This window comes from Mustelus asterias, chromosome 29 (assembly GCF_964213995.1).
Source record: "Mustelus asterias chromosome 29, sMusAst1.hap1.1, whole genome shotgun sequence".
Lineage (NCBI taxonomy): Eukaryota > Metazoa > Chordata > Chondrichthyes > Carcharhiniformes > Triakidae > Mustelus > Mustelus asterias.
The window spans coordinates 12,802,251-12,829,061 of record NC_135829.1 but is presented as its reverse complement, the minus strand read 5'-3'; the positions used below and the strand labels follow the sequence as shown (position 1 = coordinate 12,829,061).

The window sequence follows — 26,811 nt, the reverse complement described above, 5'->3', positions numbered from 1 at the left end:
AGCTGGGTAGAGAAAAAACACGAATGAGGAACCACTGACTGAGTTCGGAAAAACAAGAGGGCTGGAATTTTACCGGCCCGCCCGCCACAAGAATCGGAGTGGGCGAAGAGCGGACCATGTAAAGGTCCGTTGACCTCAGGTGAGATTTTACAGTTTTGGGATGAGCGAGGCCATAAAATCCAGACTGAGAGCTCTTAAGAAAGAAATCAAGTGGAGTTCTTTGGACATGTTGGGTGCGATTTTCCCCTCAAAGTTCTAAGTGCCCAATTGCCTTGGCATTCCCTGGTGCCCAGTAAGCACTGCCAGGGTGCCAGGCTGGCAGTGGCAAGGTGCCAGATGGGAAGTGCCAGGCTGGCGCTGCCTCCCCCTGCCCTCGAGCTCCCAGGGGCCTCAATGGCCTCCAGTCCCAGCAGCGAGGCTATCACATCAGGTCCCGATTCCCGGGGGCCATCTCTGATCCTCGTGGGTGTGGACCTCCACTGGCGAGGTCGGAAACGTAAGTAAGCCCAGACAATACCGCTCCGAGCCTGCTAAATCGATTTAAATAGGGGAATGAATATTGTAATCAGCCTCGCGCCGTTCCCCAGGCCGAGTCTGATCACGACATAAATATTGGCCTCCCACTGGCATTTCCCATCCAGATACGCTACTCGACCAGCATTGCGAGGTGGGAAAATTGCACCCGTTATCTGTGCAAAAAGGGTTGGGGTACCTAATCACTCTCTGTTGGGTCCATTCATTCATTTGAATAGACAAGAGGACAGCATTGATACGATTTTTAAAATGGCTCTCTTTCATTGAACGGAACTTAAAATTAGCATGATAAAAGCAAAAAGAAAAAAAAAGAAAACTTGGGACTGGCTTTTACTGTCAACCCCTGCAGTGAGCTTGAACGGACACTGAAAAACACACTGAAGTCCAAACTATATTTTAACCCTTATCTCGTTATTGGAAATGTTTTTTTACAGTCTGTCTCCGTCTTAGCTTGCAGCTGCGGTTATGCTGTTGTTTGCCTGCGTTGTGTACCCTTCAGGAATGCAGTAAATTTTTAGCTAACTATTAGCCTTCTAATTCTACATGTAGTCAAGTTAGCAGAGTTAGTTGCACAGGCAGAAATAGCTTAAAATAAAGTCTTTGCGTAGGCTGAAGCAGACATGGCTAAGCATACACAGGATCTCTCACTCTCCTAATCACGGCTCCTTGCTATTTTTCTTGATGCACTTCCTTGCTTCCTAACTTGCCATCCCGTATCTGGGAAAATTCAGTCTCTCTATTTCAGCCTCTATGCTGTGAGTGCGTGGCCTGATTATATCAAGACACAATGCCTTTATTTTTTGTTTTGTGGCAGTGCACATACGGTATATTATAGGGAGCAACTCGGGATACGGGTGGCATGCTGCCTTCATGACTGTGGCACAGCCACTCTTACATGCAGATCACGGGGTGGGGGGGAATATTTGTCCCGGGGTTTCAACACACACAATTGTCCGACCCGAGTTGAGCCAGGCTGACACTTAATGACAAACAATGATGCATCATAGAATATAGAATCCCTGCAAGGAAGAAGGAGGCCATTTGGCCCATCGAGTCTGCATCGACTCTTCGACAAAGCATCTTACCAAGGCTCTATCCCCGTAATGCTAAATATTTATCTCCACAATTCCCCCTAATCTACACATCTGGGACTCTAAGGGGCGATTTAGCATGGCCAATCCAACTAACGTATACATCTTGGGACGCGAAAGGACAATTTACCATGGCCAATCCACCTAACACGTACATCTTTGGACATTAAGGGGCAATTTAGAATGGCCAATCCACCTATCCTGTGCATATTTTGGACACTAAGGGCAACTTAGCGTGGCCAATTTCCCTAATCTGCACATCTTTGGATACTAAGGGGAAATTTATCATGGCCAATCCACCTAACCTACACATTTTTGGACACTGAGGGGCAATTTACCATGGTCAATCCACCGAACCTGCGCATATTTTGGACACTAAGGGGCAACTTAGCATAGCCAATCCACCCAACCTACACATTATTTTGACACTAAGGGGAAATTTACCATGGCCAATCCACCCAACCTACACATCTTGGGATACCAAAGGTCAATTTAGTATGGCCAATGGCAGGGTGGTATGGTGGCACAGTGGTTAGCACTGCCGCTCATAGTGCCAGGGACTGGGTTCAATTCCAGCCTCAGGTGACTGTCTGTGTGGTGGAGTTTGCACATTCTCCCCGTGTCTGCGTGGGCTTCCTCCGGGAGCTCCGATTTCCTCCCACCGTCCAAAGATGTGCGGGTTAGGTCGATTGCCCATGTTAAATTGCCGCTTAGTATTGGGGGACTGCAAGGTAAATAATTGGGGATATGGCCTGGGGTGGGATTGCGTTCGGTGCAGGCTCGATGGGCCAAATGGCCTCCTTCTGCACTGTAGGGATTCTATGAAGCCATCTTTGGAGTGTGGGAGGAAACCGGAGCACCCGGAGGAAACCAACGCAGACATGAGGAGAAGGTGCAAACCCCACATATACAGTCACCCAAAGCCGGAATCGAACCTGAGTCCCTGGCGCTGTGAGGCAGCAATGCTGTACCACTGTACCACCCAGAGTTGCATCGAGTGAACAATTCCAGTAAAAGTGGGACGAATGAGACTGCTTCGAAACGTCACGTGAGGGTTAGCTCCATCCTACCTGATGGCAGAAGCTCAGCTTTGATGACTGAAATCTCAATTTTCTTCCTGCTGTAGCTGACGAATTTATCTCCGACGAAGATCAGGGTGGGGATTATAAAATAGACGTGGAATCTCTGTGGCTGGAGGAGGGCAGCGCTGCCGTGTAAAATGATCTGTTTCAACAAGACACAAACTTGTTGAAGTTAATTGGCTTTCTTATACTTCATTCACATATTTGCATTTCATACAGCGAGACCATATTTGGAGTGTTCATAGAACCATACAATCCCTACAGTGCAGAAAGAGGCCATTCAGCCCATTGGGCCTGTGCCAACAACAATCCCACCCAGGCCCCATCTCTGCAACCCAATGTATTTACCCTGCTAATCCCCCTGGCACAGTGGTTAGCACTGTCATAGGTAACCGTGATGTGGAGTTGCTGGCGTTGGACTGGGGTGGGCACAGTAAGTAGTCTCACAACACCAGGTTAAAGTCCAACAGGTTTATTTGGTAGCACGAGCTTTCGGAGCGCTGCTCCTTCATCAGGTGAGTGCCATCAGGTAACCATGGAATGGCAACTGTAATGATCCCTCCTGATAACTTCATAGAATCGTAGAATCCCTGCAGTGCAGAAGGAGACCATTCGGCCCATCGAGTCTGCACCGACCACAATCCCACCCAGGCCCTATCCCCATAACCCCACCTATTTACCCAAGCTAGTCCCCCTGGCAATAAGGGACAATTTTAGCACGGCCAATCCACCTAACCTGCGCATCTTTGGAGCGCAGGATGAAACCGGAGCACCCGGAGGAAACCCACGCAGACACGGGGGGAATGTGCAAACTCCACGCAGACAGTGACCTGATGCTGGAATTGAACCCGGGTTCCTGGTGCTGTGAGGCAGCAGTGCTAACCACTGTGCCACCATGCCATCCACAGTACAGTATTGGTCACCTTATTCAAGGATGGAGGGGAAGAGAGACTTTGGATTTTTAAAAAAGAGATTGGAAAGGCTGGCGTTCGAATGATTCTGTACACAGCTCTCCTGCCTCTGTCAGGAAGGCTATGGCCTCATGGTATTATTGCGAGACTATTAATCCAGAAACTCAGCTAATGTTCTGGGGACCCGGGTTCGAATCCCATCCATGACAGACAGTGAAATTTGAATTCAATAAAAATTATCTCAAATTGAAAATCTACTGATGACCATGAAACCATTGTCAGAAAAAAACCATCTGGTTCACTAATGCCCTTTAAGGAAGGAAGTCTGCCGTCCTTACGTGGCCTGGCCTACATGTGACTCCAGAGCTACAGTAATGTGGTTGACTCTGAAATGCCCTCTGAAACAGCCTAGCAAGTCACTCAGTCCAAGGGCAAATAGGGCAATAAATGCTGGCCCGGCCAGCGATACCCACATGCCACATTTTTAAAAATGTAAAGTGTTGGAAGCAGTTGAGAGCAGGTTTATCAGACTGGATTGGGTGTCTGCAGAGAAAGGTTGAAACAATTCACACCTCTTTAACCTGTGATTAAACCTCTCTCCACTCACATTGTCTGTAACTGTAAAGACTTGATTACCTGTTAAGAGTTGCATTCCATCCATTATTTTGTAATTGTGATTGTGTCTATATATGCCCTGTTTGCGAACCCAATTCCCACTCGCCTGATGAAGGAGCAGCGCTCTGAAAGCTCGTGATACCAAATAAACCTGTTGGACTTTAACCTGGTGTTGTGAGACTTCTTACTGTGCCCACCCCAATCTGACACCAACATCTCCACATGGAGGAAAGGTTGGGCAGATTAGGCTTGTATCCACTGGAGTTTAGAAAAGTCAGAGGAGAGTTGGCTGAGAGGTGGATGTGGAGAGGATGTTTCCTCTTGTGGGACAATCCATAACTTGGGATCATTGTTTAAAAGTAAGGGGTCTCCCACATAAAATGAAGATGAGGTGAAATACTTTCTCCCAGAGGGTCATGAGTCTTTGGAACCCTCTTTCTGAAAGGTGGTGGAACAGAATCTTTGAATGTTTTTAAGGCAGAGGTGGATAGATTCTTGCTAAGTGAGGGGTGATAGGTTATCAAGGATAGGTGGAATGCAAATTCAAGGTTACTATCAGATCAGAACAAAGAAAGAACAAAGAAAAGTGCAGCACAGGAACAGGCCCTTCGGCCCTCCAAGCCTGCACCGATCATGATGCCCGAACCAAACTAAAAAAACTCCTTCTGCCCTTACTTTGTCCGTATCCCTCTATTCCCTCCCTATTCATGTACCCATCCAGATGCCTCTTAAATGTTGCTCATGTGCCTGCTTCCACCACCTCCTCTGGCAGCGCGTTCCAGGCACCCATCATTTTCTGTGTGAAAAACTTCCCCCGCACATCTCCCTTAAACTTCCCCCTCTCACCTTAAAGCTGTGCTCCCTTGTAATTGACACTTCCACCCTGGGGAAAAACCTCTGACTATCCACCTTGTCTATGCCTCTCATCATTTTGTAGGCCTCTATCAGGTCTCCCCTCAGCCTCCATCTTTGCAGTGGAATCAGCTATGATCTTATTAAATGGTGGAGCAGGCTTGAGGGGTTGAATGGCCTACTTCTATTCCTTGTTTGTACGTTGGAACTTTCTTTAACCTCCAATGTCTCTCTCTCTCTCCCCACCTCCCCCATTCCAACACATCTTGTCTCCTTTTGTTGATATAATTATGTTACGGGCGGCACAGTGGCACAATGGTTAGCACTGCTGCCTCAAAGTGCCAGGGGACATTTTGTTTCAGCTATGAAGAGAGGCTGGTTCAACTGGGGCTGTTTTCCCTTGAGCAGAGATGGCTGAGGTGTACAAAATTATGGGGGACATAAATAGAGTAGATAGGAAGAAGAAATGTTTCCCCTTCGCAGCTGGGTCAGTAACGAGGGGGTGTAGATGTAAGGTAAGGGGCAGGAGATTTAGGGGGGATTTGAGGAAAAGCCTTTTCACCCAGAGGGTGGTGGGAATCTGGAACTCGCTGCCTGAAAGGGTGGTAGAGGCGGGAACCCTCACAACATTTAAGAAGCATGTAGATGAGCACTTGAAACGCCGTAGCGTACAAGGCTATGGACCAAGTGCTGGAAAATGGGATTAGAATGGATAGGTGCTTGATGGCTGGCGCAGACACGATGGGCTGAATGGCCAATTGCATTGTTGTAAATGACTCTAACTCTATGGGCGGGACTTTCCGGCCACGCCCACCCCAAGACCAGAACATCCCACCCGAGGGCAACAGGTTCTGTGCCCCACCCGCTACGATTCCTGGTAAAATTCCGGCCTATGATTCCAACACAGTGGGCCTGGAGTCACTAGGCCAGACCAGGCAAGCATGGCCAACATTAGTGAACCAGATGATTTCTTTTTACAACGATCAGTAATTGTTGTCATGGTCCCGATTACCGAGATTTGCTTCTGTATTGTTCAGCCTATTCTGCAATTAACGGCTGATTTCTAAGACGTTGCAGAACAAGGGTGTGTAATTATATGTCAAGGGCCTCAAGCTGTCATGGCAGCTATATGTAAGCTAGTACACCTTGAACTTCTGACTGCAGTTTCAGAAAACATTTGGACTGCTGCCCACAGCTCGGGAAGGTTCTTGTTTGATTGAGTCACCCTTTTTTGTTTGTTTCCAGCTCACAAACCGTGGCATGGAAATCAATACCAGTCGCAATGAACTAAAACATCAGCCATTTGGTTCCCGCTAATTAACACCAATCCACTCAAAGAAACCCATTAAGCTGAGGCAATCAAAATGAATACGCAATAATTTTCCTCGCGCGACGGTCAGTTGCCATGTTGTAAAGTGTTCAGGCACATTAATTCCTGTCGAGTCAGTTGAAAATTTACCCACATGACTAATAACAGAAGAAGCAGTTTGCTGGTTGCTAAAATAATGGAAGCAGAAGCTGTGTTTGCCCGACCACCTTTCGAGTTGATGCAAGAGCACTTCAGGGTGATAGTTCCATTTATGAAATCATAGAATTATAGAATCCCTACAGTGCAGAAGGAGGCCATTCAGCCCATTGAGCCTGCACCAACAACAATCATATCCAGACCCTATTCCCATAACCCCATGTATTTACCTTTCTAATCCCCCTGACACTAAGGGGCAATTGAACATGACCAATCCACCTAACCTGCACATCTTTGGACACTAAGGGGCAATTTAGCATGGCCAATCCACCTAACCTGCACATCTTTGGACACAAAGGGGCAATTTAGCATGGCCAATCCACCTACCTGCACATCTTTGGACACTAAGCGGCAATTTAGCTTGGTCAATCCACCTAACCTGCACATCTTTGGAGTGTGGGAGGAAACTGCAGCACCCGGAGCAAACTCCGGCAGATATGGGGAGAACATGCAAACTCCACACAGACAGTGACCCGAACCGGGAATTGAAGCCGTGTCCCTGGCGCTGTGAGGCAGCAGCGCTAACCACTGTGCTGCCGTGCCACAAGGCAAAGATATCTCACAGCTCCTGGAACCCAGGTTTGATTCCCGGCTTGAGTCAGTGTCTGTGGGGAGTCTGCACGTTCTCCCCATGTCTGCGTGGGTTTCCTCCGGGCGCTCCGGTTTCCTCCCACAGTCCGAAAGACGTGCTGGTTAGGTGCATTGGCCATGGTAAATTCTCCCTCGGTGTACCCAAACATGCGCTGGAGTGTGGCGACTCGGGGACTTTCACAGTAACTTCAATGCAGTGTTAATGTACCTGTGACACTAATAAATAAACTTACAAAAAGCTTAAAACTTACCAGGATGTATATTGCGATGTAGAGATGATGGGATAACCAGAAGGCTCTGAAGCTAATGTGTCGGAAATGGTGCAAGGCAAAGATATGAAGAATGGAGAAAACAAGAAGAAGAAGTACTCCGGTCATCCCTGAAAAACAAAAGACATTCGACTACCACTTATTTCAGCTCTGCCTGACGGACTACTCTTCATTCACGCATGGCTGACGATCTCTGACATTTCTTTGCAAGTCTTTTGGGGAAGCATTGATAGGCAGCAGATTGAGCTAAATAATAAAATGCTGGGAGCTGAATCCAACCCGAGCTTTCTCCCATCAACTCCAGAGAATCACAGAAATGCTGCAGTGCAGAAGGAGGCCATTCGGCCATTGAGTGTGCACCGATTCTCCAAAAGAGCATCCCACCCTGGCCCTATCCTTGGAACCCTACATATTTACCCCACTAAGACCCTATCATACACATCTTTGGACACTAAGGGGCAATTTAGCATGGCCAATCCACCTAACCCGCACATCTTTGGACACTAAGGGTGGAATTTTCCAGCAGAGCTCGTCCCAAGGCCGGGACGTCCAGCCTGAGGTCAACAGACATTTGCATGGTCCATGTCCCGTCCGCTATGATTCCCGTGGCAGGTGGGATGGGAGTTTTCCACCCTAAGGGGCAATTTAGCATGGCCAATTCACCTAACCTGCACATCTTTGGACACTAAGGGGCAATTTAGCATGGCCAATCCACCTAACCTGCACATCATTGGACTGTAGGAGGAAACCGGAGCACCCAGAGGAAACCCACGCAGACACGGGGAGAATGGCAAACTCCACACAGGCAGTGACTCGAGGCCGGAATCGAACCCGGGACCCTGGTGCTGTGAGGCAGCAGTGCTAATCACTGTGCCGCATTGTTACACATTAAAAAAAGGTCACAAATTCAATGATGTTAGGATAATTTTACCTAATTTCGAATCGGTGGGAATTTATATATGAAGGATGAATGTACTCATGTTTCACTGTGTTGAGTGCAGGAGGTCAGTGGGTGATCTTTGCTTCTGAGTCAGGAGTTGTGGGTTCGAGTCCCACTACAGCCCTTGATGGTCAATGAAGATGCATACATTAAGTGGCCAAACAGGTTTGAGTATCAACTCACAAATCCTTCCAGCACTCACCAATGGCAGGTGGCAAAGGCGGGAAAGAATTCTGGTGTGCCACACAATGAAAAATAAATTGGAGTCTCGGCTATAGCTCCAGATTACAACATGTATGTGACAGTGCGTGTTGCCACAGCCACTCAGACACCCTTAGAGATCTCCAACACGACTAACTTGCGTGCTTATCTGAGCTTTCACTGAGGGGGTGATTCTATTGGCTTGTCCGAACGGCCGATTGGCGTGGCGAGCCACCAAGTTCGGGCGAGAGGCGCGACAATCAGAATGGCGCCCGGTTTTCCACTTCTCATGATATTATCCGTTTTGCCGGTGAAATCGGCCAAGTGCGCAAAGCCAATTTCAATACTCATGACATAATTCAAATGCCATTAGTCAGTCCCTGATACTGTCGATTTCTGGGGCAGTGATCGCTGATCGGTTGGGGGTGGAGGGGGGGGGGGGGGGGGGCTGGGTGCAGGGGTGTCGATGTCTGGGGGTGGTTGGGGGTGGGGGAGGTCAATATTTCGGGGGGGCGGTGGGAGGGGGGGAGCCCGGCACAGGGAGCAATGGGCGGTGGGTCCCGATGTCTATGGGGGAGGTGGGGAGAAGGACAGGAGATAGGACCATAAGACAGGAGCAGAATTAGGCCACTCGGCCCATCGAGTCTGCTCCGCCATTCAATCATGGCTGATATTTTTTCTCATCCCCATTCTCCTGCCTTTTCCCCATCACCCCTGATCCCTTTATCAATCAAGACCCTATCTATCTCTGTCTTAAAGACATTCAATGACCTGGCCTCCACAGCCTTCTGTGGCAAAGAGTCCCACAGATTCTCTGGCTGAAGAAATTCTTCCTCATCTCTGTTTTAAAGGATCGTCCCTTTAGCCTGAGGTTGTGCCCTCTGGTTCTAGCTTTTCCTACTAGTGGAAACATCCCCTCCACGTCCACTCTTTCCAGGCCTTGTAGTATCCTGTAAGTTGCAATAAGATCCCCCCCTCATCCTTCTAAACTCCAATGAGTACAGAGTCCCAGAGTCCTCAACCTCATACGACCAGCTCTTAATTCCAGGGATCATTCTTGTGAAACTCCTCTGGACCCTTTCCAAGGTCAGCACATCCTTCCTTAGATATGGGGCCCAAAACTGCTCACAATACTCCAAATAGGGTCTGACCAGAGCCTTATACAGCCTCAGAAGTACATCCCTGCTCTTGTATTCTTATATTCTCCCAGTACACTGTATTTACCCAATACACTGGGAGGTCGGGGCCTGCGTAATGACGCCCCTGGAGCTCAACAGTCGGCTTCACCAACCGGATTAGGCTCCACCCCCTCCACCTACTGGCGAGAATCACATTGTGGCTTTTGTTTTGTTTAAGTGCCATTAGGATTGCTTTTTTAAACTCGTTCAAAAAACAAGTCTGAAACTCTTCCGTTTTCTCGCTCGTTCATTACTTAGAATCATTTTTTGTCAAATTCTGCACTGAATTTTGATTTGAGGTATCTGATGATGACATTGTTACATACATTCCATTCATCAGCACTGGCTTAGGGAGACACTTGGATCAAGTGTGACTTGTGAGGATAAACAAACCAATCCAAACCCGGAGTTAGATGATCACACAGAACAGAATACTACAGTGCAAAAGGTGGCCATTCAGCCCATCGAGTCTGCACCAACTCTCTGACAGAGCATCCCACCCAGGCCCTAGCCCTGAAACCCAATGTATTTACCCCACAAATCTCCTTAATCTACACATCTTTGGACAATGAAAGGCCAACTTAACATAGCTATTCCCCCTAACCTACACATCTTTGGACAGTTAGATCAATTTAGCATGGCTAATCCCCCTAACCTACACATCTTTGGACAACGAAGAGCCAATTTAGCATAGCTAATCCCCCTAATCTACACATCTTTCGGGCTGCGGGAGGAAACCAGAGCATCCGGAGGAAACCCACGCAGACACGGGGGAGAACGTGCAGATTCCACTCAGTCACCCACGGTGGGAATCGAACCCGGGTCCCTGGTGCTGTGAGGCAGAAGTGCTAACCTCTGTGCCACCGTGCTGCCCATCTGGGGTAATTAAAGTTGACATGAGCATTCTTGGGAAGGGAGCAAAAGAAAATGACCCAGGGGGTTGAATCATGAATTGCTTGCCAGGTTTAGTGAGTTTCTGGTCAGAACACACTTGATTATAATGCTCCCCTTCCTCCACACAGAGAAAGAGGCCTCAACACTCTTTATCCAAGAATGACCAGTTGGTTGAAAAATTAGTTGGCTCAACGGAAGACATTACATGATATCACAAGCCAGTTATTTTCTACGCCAATCTTCCATTATGGAATTCAGTCTTGAGGAATGAGATGAGTACCTGTGATATTCTGAAAGAACCACCAGTAAAACTTCAGAGGCAGTTCAGACCTACAGGGAGAAGAAGACATGGTCAGTTATGAAATGTAGCGAGGGGACATTAGATCAAGTACATCAAAGGAGGTGTTGTAGTGGGAAATATTACAAGCCATTACAAGAAATTGCATACTTTTCATTCCAGAGTGAAACATTACAACTAGTCCAATACCACCACTCCCCGGAACCATAGAAAAGTCACAGCACACAAGGAGGCTATTCGGCCCATCTTGTTCATGCCAGTCCAATGTGTCCTTTCTAATCCCCCTTTCCTGCATCCTGCCCACTGCCCAGTAGCTTACAGCACTTCAGGTGCAGATCCAGGTACTTCTTAAATGAGATTAGGGTCTTTGCCTCCACCACCAAACTCTGGTCTGACTTGATTTGATTTATTGTTGTCACTTTTTAAAAATTCATTCATGGGACATGGGCGTCGCTGGCTGGGCCAGCTTTTATTGCCAATGCTTAGTTGCCTGAGGGCAATTGAGAGTTAACCACATGTATTAGTATACAGTGAAAAGTATTGTTTCTTGCGAGCTATACAGACAAAGCATATCGTTCATGGATAAGGAAAGGAGAGAGTGCAGAATGTAGTGTTACAGTCATAGCTAGGGTGTAGAGAAAGATCAACTTAATGCAAGGTAGATCCATTCCGGCAACAAATTCAAGACACCCACCATCCTCATGTTCCCTCTACACCTAGTATCATAGAATCCCTACAGTACAGAAGGAGGCCATTCGGCCCATCGAGTCTGTACCAACCACATTCCACCCAGGTCCTATTCCTGTAACCCCACACATTTACCCTGCTGATCCCCATGACCGTCGGGTCAATTTAGCATAGCCAATCAACCTAAACCGTGCATTTTTGGACTGTGGGTGGAAACCGGAGCACCTGGAGGAAACCCACGCAAACACGGGGAGAAAGTGTAAACTCCACACAGACAGTGACCCAAGGCCGGAATTGTGCTTTGCACTCATGGGTTCGAATCCCATTCTCGTCGCCCATACATTTGGGAGGGAATGGCCTCGTGGTATTATTGCTAGATTATTAATCCAGAAACTCAGCTGATGCTCTGGGGACCCGGGTTCGAATCCAGCCACAGCAGATGGTGGAATTTGAATTCAATAAAAATGATCGGGAATTAAGAATCTACTAATGACCGTGAAACCATTGTCGATTGTCGGAAAGACCCACCTGGTTCACTCATGTCCCCAATTTTCCCTCCTTATTTGGTCTGGCCTACAGGTGACTCCAGAGCCACAGCAATGTGGTTGACTCTCAACTGCCCTCAGGCAACTAGGGATGGGCAATAAATGCTGGTCCAGCCAGCGACGCCCATGTCCCACAAATGATTTAAAAAAAATTCAGTTCTATATGTGGCCGAAATAGATACCCTTAAATAAAAGCAAAATACTGCAGATGCTGGAAATCTTAAATAAAAACAGGAAATGCTGGAAAAACAGAGACATGTCCCAAGTCTGTATGACTCAAGCTTTTAGCTCTGAGGAAGCATCATACGGACTCAAAACTCTCTCCACAGATGCCGCCAGAATTGCTTAGTTAGGACCTTAAAGACAGGCCACCATTGAGAAAAAGTTAAGCTTTGTCGCAAATATTATTAATTGGAATGTAGGGAGTCCTGTTCTTCCCGGTTCCACATTCAACCCAAAGGACATAGAGTCAAAGAGTTTTACAGCACAGAAAGAGGCCCTTCAGCCCATCACGTCTGCGCCAGCCAACAAGCATCGATCTGTTCTAATACCATTTTTCAGCACTTGGACCGTAGCCTTGTACGGCACAGTGGCACAGTGGTTAACACGGCTGCCTCACAGAGCCAGGGACCCTGGGTTCGATTCCGGGCTTGGGTCACTGTCTGTGCGGAGTCTACACGTTCTCCCTGTGTCTGCGTGGGTTTCCCCCACGGTCCAAAAGACATGCTGGTTAGGTGCATTGGCCGTGCAAAATTCACCCTCAGCGTACCCGAACAGGCGCCGGAACGTGGCAACTAGGGGATTTTCACAGTGACTTCATTGCAGTGTTAATGTAAGCCTACTTGTGACACTAATAAATAAACTTTAAACGTCAAATGTTGTGAGGGTCCCTGTCTCTCCCACCCTTTCAGGCAGTGAGTTCCAGATTCCCACTGGGTGAAGAAGGTTTTCCTCAAATCCCCTCTGTCTCTGACATGGCCGTCTCTCCTGCCACCTAAGAGCTACCTGAAGGTTGCTGTCATTTCCAAAAATTCATTCATGGCACGTGGCCATCACTGGCTGGGCCAGGATTTGTTGCCCATCCCTAATTGCCCTTGAGGGCAATTAAAAGTCATCCACATTGCATTAAACTGTGGACGGAGAAAGAATGGCTACAACAATGATTTAATAACAAGAATGGCAATAGTGGCTTTAAAATGGCTATTCTGGCTGAGAGTGAAGCATGCTGGGAATTTTGGTCAACTTATAGATTAAAACCAGATGCGGGTTGTAAAGAGGCTCTGGTCTGGGAGCTTTGATCCGAAGCTTCCTGTGTTGGTCAGATCAGGGAAGCTGTTTACATTAACTGAGACATTGTGGCTCCAATTTTTCTGGCTGCTATGCATGAGGCATGTAAAATGAGCTAAGCATCATGGCGTCGTTCAAAAGTAGTTTAACTGGATGTTCGAGTCATGTGATCGATTTTTGGTTACACAGTTGGCTGGATGACAGAGAATCTTCCGGAAGCAAGTGGAGAATTGTGGATAAAAGACACGCGAGTCCTTTGGCGGCGATAACTCAGAGGAGACCAACCATCGCAACAAAGCTTGTACCCTGAAGAATGCTTCAGAGAAGGAGAAGATAGATTCTACAGCGAGGATATTTCTTGGCTAGGGTTTTCCTAACTCGGTACTATCTATTTTCAGTTAAATAGTTAAAATTGATGTTCAGTTAAAGTGCAGTTTGAGAGTTAAAGTTCAGTTGAAAGTTGATGTTCAGTTAGAGTTAAAGTTCAGTAGAGAGTTAATGAGTTGCAACTGTTTATTTTTGAGTTGGTACAAAAAGTGTTAAATAGAGGAATAATTGAATTACTGTCCTTGTTTGTCTCATTAAACTGGAATGCTTGGAACGTGTTTAAATTAAAGCTGTATAACAGAACTATTTAAAATAAATAACCTGCCGTAAAATGACAAGCAGAAGAATATATTACAGGTGCGTTAATTGTTGATGGACAAATATCTTTAATCGCAATTTCTATCTTTTAGTGCTGTTGCTTGCAACCTTACTTTATTTTATTCATTCGTGGGACATGGGCGTCGCTGGCTGGGCCACCATTTATTGCCCATCCCCAGTTGCCCTTGTTCAGAGGGGGCAGTTAAGAGTCAACCACATTGCTGTGGCTCTGGAGTCACGTCGGCCAGACCGGGTGAGGACGGCAGATTTCCTTCCCTAAAGGACATTAGTGAACCAGATGGGGTTTTTACAACAATGGACAATGGTTTCATGGTCATCAGTAGATTCTTAATTCCAGATTGTTTTATTCTTAAATTCAAATTTCACTCTGTGCCGTGGTTGGGATTTGAACCCGACTCCAGACTCTTGTTGGAAGGGAGAGCGAGAATGGCAAAGTGGAAAAATAAATGTAAGGATTAAAAGTGATAAAAATGGATGAAATAAAATAAGTGGAAAGGGGGAGGGTACAGTTCATGCTCTGAAGTTGAACCAGATCTATTCGTGAACCAGATCTATTAGTGAACCAGATCTATTAGTGAACCAGATCTATTTTCATTAACTTCCAATTCCAACTTTTTTAGTATTCGCTTGAATTTATTAATGAATTGAATTCAAATTCCACCAGCTACTGGATTATTAGTCCAATTGCCACTACTCTACCACCTCTCAATGGAAGAATTTGTTCGGTGCTAAAACAACACTAAAAATAAGTTATCTGATCCTTCCATTGTTTTGTGGGATTTTGCTGTGTACAAATTGACCACTGTGATTCCTTACATTTACAACTGTAACTGTATTTCAGCTGGACTTCACTGGATGTTCAGTGCTTTGTGAAGTTTAAGGATATAAGAGGGGGTAAGCATTGAGAAACATGAGATTCTGAGGGGGTCTGCCAGGGCAGATGGTAAGAAAAGGTTTCCCTTTGTAGTTGGTATCTAGAGCTTTTAAAATAAGGGGTTGTCCATTTAAGCCTGAGCCGAGGAGGAATCTCTTCTCTCAGAGGGCCATGAGCCTTTGGAATTAGAATCATAGAATCACTATCATGCAAGAGGAGGCCATTCAGCCCATTGAGTCTGCACTGACTGTCTGATAGAGTATCATTCCCAGGCCCACCACCCTGTCCTATCCCTGTAACCCCAAACATTTACCCAAATCACCCTAACCTACACATCTTTTGACACTAACGGGCAATTTAGCCTGGCCTATCCACTTAACCTGCACATCTTTTGGATGGTAGGAAACCGGAGCACCCAGAGGAAACCCGTGCAGACACGGGAAGAACATGCAAACTCCACACAGACAGTGACCCAAGGCTGGAGTTGAAACCGGGTCCCTGGCGTTGTGAGGCAGCAGTGCTAACCACTGTGCCACCTTGCCGGTACAAGGTACAAGATTGGTATAAGATAATCAAGACCTCAAAACCCCCCCACAGTGGCTGCTCATCATTGGACATTAAGGGACAATGTAGCATGGTCAATCCACCTAACCTGCCCATCATTGGACACCAATAGACAATTTAGCATGGCCAATCCACCTAACTTGCACATCTTTGGACTGTGAGAGGAAACCGGAGCACCTGGAGGAAACCCACGCAGAAGCAAGGAGAATGTGCAAACTCCACACAGGCAGTCACCCAAGTCTGGAATCGAAACAGGGTTCCCTGGCGCTGTGAGGCAGCAGTGCTAACCACTGTGCCACTGTGCCACCCAAGAGCGCACTGCAGTTTGGGTCACAAAACATATCAAAGATGGAGGGCACCGAGGGCACCGAATGGCCAATTCTTGCTCCTATTTCTTATGCTCTAAATTTTTTCTTACTTAGTAATTCTCAAACTTACCCATCATCATATACTGCCTCAGGGAATAGGCAGGCTAGAACACTGAGTGGACTGGCAGAGAAAGTGTAAATATTGACTCCATGAGCTGCACTGTGGAGTACTGCAAAAGAAAAGTCAAATAAATACATTGCACGATTAAATATAAGACAACTCAGAGTTCCACAATCCATAAGTAATTAAGGTGTAATGACACAGTGGATTAGAGAGAGTTGCCTCTCACCACTGATCAAAATTCAAATGTAACTCAGACTACTGGGGCTAAAGATCACTTTGTTTAGTAGCTACTGTTGTACAAGGAACTGGCACAGTGGTTAGCACTGCTGCCTCGCAGCTCCAGGGACCTGTGTTCAATTCCTGGCTTGGGCCACTGTCTCTGTGGAGTTTGACGTGGAGTTGCCGGCATTGGACTGGGGTGGGGGCACAGTAAGTAATCTCATAACATCAGGTTAAAGTCCAACAGGTTTATTTGGCAGCACGAGCTTTCGGAGCACCGCTCCTTCAGCAGGTCAGCACTCCGAAAGCTCGTGATACCAAATAAACCTGTTGGACTTTAACCTGGTGTTGTGAGACTACTTACTGTGTGACGTTTGCACGTTCTCCCTGTGCCTGGGTGGGTTTCCTCCGGCTGCTCCAGTTTCCTCCCACAGTCCAAAGATGGGTTAGGTGGATTGGCCGAGCTAAATTTCCCCTTAGCATCCTGGGATGCGTAGGTTAGAGGGATTAGCGGGGTAAATATGTGGGGTTACAGGGATAGGGCCTGGTTTAAATTAATGAGTTCATCGTACAATCCCTACAGTGCAGAAAGAGGCCATTCGGTCCATCAAGTCTGGACCGAATGGCCTCTTTCTGCACTGTAGGGATTGTACGATGAACTCATTAATTTACTGGGATTGCATAAATCACAGAATTAGAGCATGATTTTAACTCACTCAAAACGCATTTACTGACACAAAGTTAAAATTGCTCTCACTATGATTCCCTTGAAAAAAAAGACTGAACGTCTCCAAGCACTTGACAGCCAATGAGGTACTTTTTGAAGTGCAAGCACGGTTGTAATTCAGGAAATGCAATGGCCAGTTTGCGCACAGTTATGTCCCACGAACAGGTGGGGTGGAATCTTCCCGCTGGCGTGATTTGCTGCTCCGACTGCAGTGAACAGAGATTTGGCTAAGCGCCAAATTCTCAGGGGGGGGGGGGGGGGGAGGGGTGCGACCTTACCGGCTCGTTCCGCCGGTCAATCAGTGCACTGGGAGATCAGGGCACCTGCGCAATAGTGCCCAAAGAACTCAGTAGCCAAATAAGAATAGGCTCCGCCCCCTCCCCCTACTGGCGAGAATCACATCTGAGGTGTTCCTTTTTTTTCGAAGTGCTGGACACTTGCATCTGGGAGTTCGCCCAAAAAAACAATGTGATTCTCTCCCATTTTCACGCTTTATCGACACTTAGAATTATTTTGCTAAGGTCGCCCCCTCCATCTTTGCGTGCATCAGCAGCAAAGCCTGAAAGGCCAGTAAGATTGTGCCCATCACCTGTTTATTTGAGGGATAAGTGTTAACCAGGAAACCAGAGATAATCCCTCCGTTCTTCTTCGAAGTAGCACCCTGGGATCTATTAAATCCACCCATGTAAGCAGATGGGGGCCGCAGTTTAATGTCTCATCTGAAAAAACAGCATCGTTGGCAGTGCAGCGTTCCCACTGGAATGGTAGCTGGAGCTAAGCACTGGAGTGGGACATGAACCCGGGACTTGGCGACGCAGTGCGACCAACTGAACCGTGGTTTGGGCAGCGCCATTTGGAGTAATGGTTGCTGACAGTAGGGTCTCCATTCGCTGAGAGGTCCCCACTTCTCACCTGAGAAAAAGGCAGCAGCCATTGCCACCCAACGATGGAAATCCACGGCTGAATCAAAAGGAATGTATAGATTGAGGAATGTTTCGCGCAGCACTGTGATCAGGTTCCGACACATGGTGAGAAGGATGTACGAGTACAGGAAGGAGATGGCAGCTGCAGATCCACGGGCGATGATGAGGCCAACTCTCGTGGTCTGAGGCACTCCGGAGTGTTCTCTCAATGTTGCATAGACTGAAAAGAAAGGGTGCATTTATTAACTTGTCACAATGAATGTATTTACCATAGTTCAACATGTCCTAAATATGTTATCTGTTCATTGTGAATATAGACCCACAGAATCCCTACAGTGCAGAAGGAGGCCATTTGGCCCATTGTGTCTGCGCTGACTCTCCAAAAGAGCATTCTACCCAGGCCAACCCCTCTGGCCTATCCCCGTAACCCCACACATTTATCATGGCCAACCCACCTGACCTACACATCATTGGATACTAAGCGGCAATTAGCATGACCATCCACCTAACCTGCACATCTTTGGATACTAAGGGGCAATTTAGCATGACCATCCACCTAACCTACACATCATTGGATACTAAGGGGCAATTTAGCATGACCATCCACCTAACCTGCACATCTTTGGATACTAAGGGGCAATTTAGCATGACCAATCTGCCTAACCTGCACATCTTTGGACACTAAGGGGCAATTTGGCATGGCCAATCTACCTAACTTACACATCTTTGGACACAAAAAAGCAATTTAGCATGGCCAATCCATCTAACCTACACATCCTTGGATACTAAGGAGCAATTTAGCATGGCCAATCCATCTAACCTGCACATCTTTGGATTGTGGGAGGAAACCAGAGCACTCGGAGGAAACCCACGCAGACACGGGGAGAACATGCAATCTCCACACAGACAGTCACCCAAGGCCGGCCCAGGTCCCTGGCGCTGTGAAGCAGCAATGCCACCGTGCTGCCCTAAAGATAAGTAAGTAATTGTCATTTTGCAGTGCACAACCTGAGTATTCCTGAAAAAAAGAGGCATTTTTTGTTGAAGCTTTTCATCTTACATTTATCAGGTCCACAGGAATAGAAATCCAAGGGAGACATAAATTTACACTGTATGTAAAGAGTGTTGATTGGTTGACAAATGGACTTTGATTGGTAGAGATGTTGCGAATGAAAATACACCAGTTGACTGACAGTTAACTGCCAAGCAGTGTTTGAAATTTAAACCAGCCTGCTTGACTCTGATTGTTCAAAGCGAATGAACTAGAAAGTGGCTGTCACTTATTTTTTTTTAGCTGAAATAGGCACAATGTATGTGCATGTTCTTTCTGTCTGCAAAGGACATGGTTACATCAACCAATTCAGTCGGGCCCACAGTGTGATACATTTGCGTGTACTGGAAGTTGCATCTTCACAGACTGGGTTATGGAAAACTGGATTTTTAAAAATTAATTCATGGGACATGGCGTCGCTGGGTAGCCAGAATTTATTGCTCATCCCTAGTAGCCTCAGGGCAGTTGAGGGCATTGCTGTGGCTCTGGAATCACCTCTGTGGCACAGTGGTTAGCACTGGTGACTCAAAGCATCAGGGACCCAGGTTCAATTCTGGCCTCGGGTGGCTGTCTGTGTGGAGTTTGTACATTCTCCCCGTGTCTGCGTGGGTTTCCTCCGGGTGCTCCAGTTTCCTCCTAAACTCCAAAGGTATGCAGGTCAGGTGGATTGGCCATGCTAAATTGACCCTTAGTGTTCCAAGATGAGTAAATTAGGGGGATAAACGGGGTAAATATTTGGGGTTATGGTGAACAGGTCTGGGTGGGATTGCCCTTAGTGTCAGGGGATTACGTGGGGTTACAAGGATAGGGCCTGGGTGGGATTGTTGTCAGTGCAGATGTGATGGTTCGAATGGCCTCCTTCTGCACTGTAGGGACTCTACAACATGTAGGCCAGACCAGGTAAGGACGGCAGATTTCCTTTCCTAGAGGACACTGGTGAACCAGATGGGTTTTTCCGACAATCGGCAACAGTTTCATGGTCATCAGTAGATTCTTAATACAGATATATTTTATTAAATTCAACCAATTGCCTTGGCGGGATTCGAACCCGGGTCCCCAGAACATTAGCTGAGTTTCTCAAATTATAGTCTCACGATAATACCACTAGGCCATCACCTCCCCGTAAATGCTTTTGAGGCTGGGGGAAGTGCTCAAATGAAAATTTCAAATTTGGGATTGCTAGCTTTTTGTTGGAGAAGGGTATAAACGGATATAGGATCAAGGTGACGGATAAATGGGATTGAGCCAAAAATAAGCCATGATCTAATTGAGTGGCCAAAAAGCTCCAAGGGGCAGAATGGCCTCTTTCTTTTCTTATGCTCTTATGATAACATGGTCTCAGACTGAGATGAGGAGGAATTTCTTCACTCAGAGAGTGGTCAGCCTGTGGAATTCGCTACCGCAGGAAATAGCCATGGCCAAAACATTCAATGTTTTCAAGACAGTTAGATATAGCACTTGAGGCGAACTGAGATGAGGAGACATTTCTTCAGAGGGTGGCGAACCTGTGGAATTCATCACCACAGAAGGCTGTGGAGGCCAGGTCATCGAGTGTATCTAAGACAAAGATGGATAGGTTCTTGATTGGTAAGGGGATCAAAGGTTACGGGGAAAAGGCGGGAGAATGGGGGTGAGAAACTGATCAGTCATGATTGAATGGCAGAGCAGACCTGATGGGCTGAAAGGCCTAATTCTGCTCCTCTATCTTGTAGTCTTATGGGATGGATGGATATGGGGGAAGGCGGGATCAGGCAATTGAGTTGGATGATCATAATGAATGGCTTGAAGGGCTGAATGGCCTCCTCCTGCTCCTATTTTCTATTGTGATAAATCCACGGAGACGAAGGTCCCTTCACCAAAAATTTCCTTTATTTACAAGACATACTACACAACACCCTGTGTGCTCAGTGCTTCAGCAGGCAGAGAGACTGACAGACCTGCTTTAAATAGGGAACATAAGGCTCCCTGATTGGGCCATCAATTAGGAGTTCATACTCGAGCAGGCCAACCTCATTTGCCTGACTGAAGTCATCACGTCTATGTTTCTATGTCTCTTAATTCTAGAATGGGTGACTGTGCGAGGGTACTTACAATAGGCGCGCTCAACAAAGACACCCGCAGTAATTCCAAAGAAGATGATCCCACAGAAAATTTGGCGTCGATGATTTTGAATATATTGCCTGTATTCGTTATATTTCTGGAGAAATTTGTTCTTGGTATATTTTTCCCGTTTTGGTTCTGTGAAGACTTTATTCATTACTTGAGAAGATCTTGAAGCACAAACAGAGGGGGAAAAAAAACACACGCACATCAGGAGAGAGAGAATAATGCCTTTCATAACTTCGCACAGCTAGAACCATAGAAAAGTTACAGCACAGAAGGAGGCCATTTGGCCCATCTTGTCCATGCCAGCCCAAAGACACCCAGGCGTCATAAGAACATAAGAAATAGGAGCAGGAGTAGGCCATCTAGCCCCTCGAGCCTGCCCTGCCATTCAATAAGATCATGGCTGATCTGAAGTGGATCAGTTCCACTTACCCGCCTGATCCCTATAACCCCTAATCCCCTTACCGATCAGGAATCCATCTATCCGTGATTTAAACATATTCAACGAGGTAGCCTCCACCAGTGGGCAGAGAATTCCAGAGATTCACCACCCTCTGGGAGAAGAAGTTCCTCCTCAACTCTGTCCTAAACTGACCCCCCTTTATTTTGAGGCTGTGCCCTCTAGTTCTAGTTTCCTTTCTAAGTGGAAAGAATCTCTCCACCTCTACCCTATCCAGCCCCTTCATTATCTTATAGGTCTAGGGAAACAATTTTATCCTGTCCACTCTATCTCTTCCCCTCGTAATTTTGTTCACCTCTATCAAGTCACCCCTCAGCCTTCTAAATTCCAACGAGTACAAACCCAATCTGCTCAGTCTCTCCTCATAATCAACACCCCTCATCTCTGGTATCAACCTGGTGAACCTTCTCTGCACTCCCTCCAAGGCCAATATATCCTTCCGCAAATAAGGGGACCAATACTGCACACAGTATTCCAGCTTTCTAATCCCCCCTTCCTGCACCCGGCCCATAGTCCTGTAGCTTACAGCGCTTAAGGTGCAGATCCAGGTACTTTTTAAATGAGTTTAGGGTCTCTGCCTCCACCACCAACTCGGACAGCGAATTCCAGACACCCATTACCCCCTGAGCAAAACCCTTTGAGTTCTTCCTCATGTCCCCTCGACAGCTACTGTCACTTATCTTGAATCTACGTCCCCTGGTTCTAGAATTCTCCACCAAGGGGAAACAATTTTATCCTGTCCACTCTATCTCTTCCCCTCGTAATTTTGTTCACCTCTATCAAGTCACCCCTCAGCCTTCTTTGTTCCAAGGAAAATAACCCCAACCTATCCAATCTCTCCTCATAGCTACACTTTTCCAGCCCTGGTAACATTCTTGTGAACCTCCTCTGCGCTCTCTCCAGAATAATTACGTCCTCCCTGTAATGTGGCGACCAGAACTGCACACAATACTCCAGTTGTGGCCTCACCAGTACAATTCCAACATATATCCTTACTTTTATATTCTATATTCTATACTTTTTACATTCAAAGGTGGGGGTTAATTGGGTGGTTGGGGTGGGGGAATAGTCAGGGCGATAGTCATGGAGTTAGTTGGGTAAATACAGTAAGAGTTTTAACAACACCAGGTTAACGTCCAACAGGTTTATTTGGTAGCAAATGCCATTAGCTTTCGGAGCGCTGCTCCTTCGTCAGATGGAGTGGAAATGTGCTCTCAAACAGGGCATACAGAGACACAAAATTAAGTTAGAGAATACTGATTAGAATGCGAATCTCTACAGCCAACCAGGTCTTAAAGATACAGACAATGTGGGTGGAGGGAGCATTAAGCACAGGTTAAAGAGATGTGTATTGTCTCCAGACAGGACAGCCAGTGAGATTCTGCAAGTCCAGGAGGCAAGCTGTGGGGGTTACCGATAGTGTGACATAAACCCAAGATCCTGGTTTAGGCCGTCCTCATGTGTGCGGAACTTGGCTATCAGTTTCTGCTCAGCGACTCTGCGCTGTCGTGTGTCGTGAAGGCCGCCTTGGAGAACGGCTTGGAGTTGGGTAGCCAGGGGTGTAGTTAGTTTGTGGATAGTCAGAAGTTCAGGGTGGATAATCAGGTGGCCAAGGGGTTAGTCAGGTCGGAGGATAGTCAGGGGTGATGGAGGCAGTCAGAAGATCGGGCGGGGGGGGTTAGCCTGGGGGATCAGCATGAATGATTGGGGGTCAGTTCTACAGATAACCAGATGATTAGGATCAGTCTAACATTCCCGGAGTAACTATCCAGGTATATACCGCTAAACTGTCCAAAGACCTGCACTCAAACTCAGAGCTGGAGACATTTGCAGAGGATATAGGGACTGGTGAGACCAGAAGGTCAGGGGATATATATTTCAAAGGCTATGTTATGTAGCTGACATCAGTCTTACTTTTTGCCAAAACGTTTACGCAAATCCAGGACATATGGTTCTGTGCTTGAGGTTTCACGTGGGCTGGTCTCTTGTGGGCTGGCTTCTGGTTTGTTTTCTGCGTTCTTTGATGCTCTGAAAAATGCCAGTGAATGATATTTGCTAAGTGTTCAGGAAAATTTAGCCTGGCCCAGCTCCCCACGTCTGAGCAACTTCCCCAGGTAATGTCGCAACAACACTTAACAACTTTACACAGGGAGATGGCGAGCATGCAAGACAAACAAAATAGTGCAACAGAAAAAATGAATTATAGCAGCACCCTTCACGATCTCAAAACCTCCAACCGTGATTCGAATCCAATTATTTCAAGTATTGTTGTTACACAGATGTACACGGATGCCAAATTCAGCAAAGCAAGATCCCAGAAATGCAGCAAATTGATGAACAGTCAACTAAAATCCTTTAGGGAAGGAAATCTGCCATCCTTACCTGGTCTGGCCTACATGTGACTCCAGTCCCATAGCAATGTGGTTGACTCTCAACTGCCCTCGGGCAATTAAGGATGGGCAATAAATGCTGGCCCAGCCAGTGACGCCCATGTCCCATGAATGAAGAGAATAGAATCACTTTGGTGCTGTTAATCTTCCTTTATTCTTTCATGGGCCATCCATGCTGATGGCTGGGCCAGCATCTGTTGCCCATCCCTAATTGCCCTTGAACTGAGTAGCTTGCTCAGCCATTTCAGAGGGCAGTTGAAAAAGTGGATCTGGAGTCACCTGTAGGTCAGATAGGGTAAGGACATAACATTAGTGAATCAGATTTTTTTTACAAGAATCAGTGATAGTTTTATGGTCACCCTTACTGAGGCTGGCTTTCAGTTGCTGATCTTATTAGTTAAAATTGAAGTCCATCTGTGGCCCAGGTGAGATATGAACCGATGTCTCTACAGTATTCGCCTGGGCCTCTCGAATACTAGCTCAGTGACATTACCACGATGCCACCCTTGCTTGAGAGATGAATGCCAGGCTGTGCGTATGGACTAACACAAGTCCATCTTTTACACCTGCTTGAACTGTTAAATAAAGCCTCACTAACATGGCACAGTGGTTAGCACTGCTGCCTCACAGCGCCAGGGACCCGGGTTCAATTCCCGGCTTGGGTCACTGTCTGCGCGGAGTTTGCTCGTTCTTCCCGTGTCTGCGTGGGTTTCCTCCGGGTGCTCCAGTTTCCTCCCACAGTGCAAAAGATGTGCTGGTTAGATGGATCAGTCATTCTAAATTCTGTACCCAAACAGGCGCTGGAGTATGGCGACTGGGGGATTTTCACAGTAACTTCATTGCAGTGTACTTGTGACACTAATAAATACATTTAAACTAAACTTCAAACTTCAGGGTCCCTACACATCCTTGGACACTAAGAGGCAATTTAGCATGGCCAATCCACCTAACCTGTAAATCTTGGGACACGAAGGGCAACTTAGCATGGTCAATCCACCTAACCTACACATCTTTGGACACTAAGGGACAATTTAGTATGGGCAATCCAACTAACCCGACACAGCTTTGGACTGTGGGAGGAAACCGGGGCACCCAGAGGAAACCCACGCAGACATGGGGAGAACGTGCAGACTCCACACAGATAGTCACCCAAGGCCAGAATCGAACCCGGGTCCCTGGCACTGTGAGGCAGCAGTGCCAACCACTGTGCCACCGTGCCACCCCTAATGTGCCACATTGCTCTGGCATGTCCTTTGAGTAACTCATTTTGGAAAGACCCTAAAACTAACGTTGAGATAATCAATGTCATTTTAAAAAAAGAACCTTTTAATCCCAAGCTTCACAGAGAAATCTATTCACTTATTTTAATAAATGTTATTTCTCACACAAAATCAGGTTCAAACTCCATCTGACCCTGTTTTGTGTAAGAGGTAGGGCTGTGTGTACGGTGTGATGAGAACTATGAGATACACCAAAGGTGAGTCTCAAGACAAGGATTAAACCAGGAATCCCTGAAAAATAAATATATATGTATTCAAAAAATAACTCATAGCAATGAACTGAAAAACAAACTTAGATTGGATGTCAAGAGGTAAGTGGTGCCCAGTGATAGAACCATTTAAACAAATGTTTACCTTGGCAAAGGTGCAACAACCCATCCTTATTGAAGTCTGAGTGTGGAGGGTGGCAATTAGTATACTTGTACCTTGCAGATCTCCAGCCTCCTCACTTGGAAAGCTTCATAACTCTGCATGACCTCATTCAACCAGACCTATCCCGGTTGAAACAGTTTTAAAAAATGTCCATGAATAGGAAGTGTGCCAATCTCGATAAGAGGGGTGCGTGCCAATGATTAGATGTGGCACATTGCCCAATTTCTTGGTGCACTTGGAAAAGGAAAAGGAACTTGTGGTGGAAACAATAAGCCCTTTCATACCTCAAACTGGCACACGGACAGGAGAGATTGCACAACAACCAAGACCTTGCTAATTTTGTTCTTGAGAAAGATCGGTTTTGACCAATAAATCAAACCATCTGTCATGGAAGCATAGAATTGGGAAGGCGATGGCCTAGTGATACTACCGCTAGACTATTAATCCAGAAACTCAGCTAATATTCTAGGGACCCGGGTTCGAATCCTGCCATGGCAGCTGGTGGAATTTGAATTCAATTAAAAATATCTGGAATTAGGAATCTACTGATGACCATGGAACCATTGTTGATTGTCAGAAAAACCCATCTGGTTCACGAATGTCCTTTAGGGAAGGAAATCTGCCAACCTTATCCAGTCTGGCCTACATGTAACTCCAGAGCCATAGCAATGAGGTTGACTCTCAATTGCCCTCTGAAATGGCCTAGCAAGCCATTCGGTTCAAGGGCAATTGGGGATGGGAGTTCAATGCTGGATGAGCCAACGAAGCCCATGTCCCACGAATGAGTACAAAAAAAAATCCTAACAATAAAGGAGGCCATTTGGCCTATCAAGCCTGCACCAACAACAATCTCACCCAGGCCTTGTCCCCATATCCCCACGTATTTACCTTACTAGTCCCCCTGACACTTAGGGTCATTTTAGCATTAACCTAACCCACACATCTTTGGACACTCTTTGGATCTGTCCTTATCTGAGGAAGGATGCCGTTGCTATAGAGGGAGTTCAGCAAAGGTTTACCAGGCTGATTCCTGGGACAGCAGGCCTGTCATATGGGGAGAGACTGAGTTAGTTGGATTATATTCACTGGAGTTTAGAAGAGTGAGAGGCGAATCTCATAGAAACTTATAAAATTCTAACAGGGTTAGCCATGGTAGATACAGAAAGAATGTTCCCGATGGTGGGGGAGTCCAGAACTAGGGGTCATAGTTTGAGGATAAGGAGTGAATCTTTTAGGACAGGTGAGGA

General features: G+C 46.6%; 1 protein-coding gene across 1 annotated transcript in view; it reads right to left on the bottom strand.

The window, feature by feature from the left end:
* LOC144480537 (dual oxidase 1-like) overlaps positions 1-26,811 on the bottom strand; it is a 142,312-nt gene that overhangs the window by 18,623 nt on the left and 96,878 nt on the right. The window contains exons 23-29 of the mRNA XM_078200103.1: positions 23,437-23,550; positions 21,048-21,226; positions 17,895-18,125; positions 16,043-16,142; positions 10,964-11,013; positions 7,453-7,580; positions 2,696-2,849 (exon numbers count right to left, since the gene is read on the bottom strand). Of these exons, the coding sequence (XP_078056229.1) occupies positions 2,696-2,849; positions 7,453-7,580; positions 10,964-11,013; positions 16,043-16,142; positions 17,895-18,125; positions 21,048-21,226; positions 23,437-23,550 (956 nt within the window). The remainder of the gene's footprint in view (positions 1-2,695; positions 2,850-7,452; positions 7,581-10,963; positions 11,014-16,042; positions 16,143-17,894; positions 18,126-21,047; positions 21,227-23,436; positions 23,551-26,811) is intronic.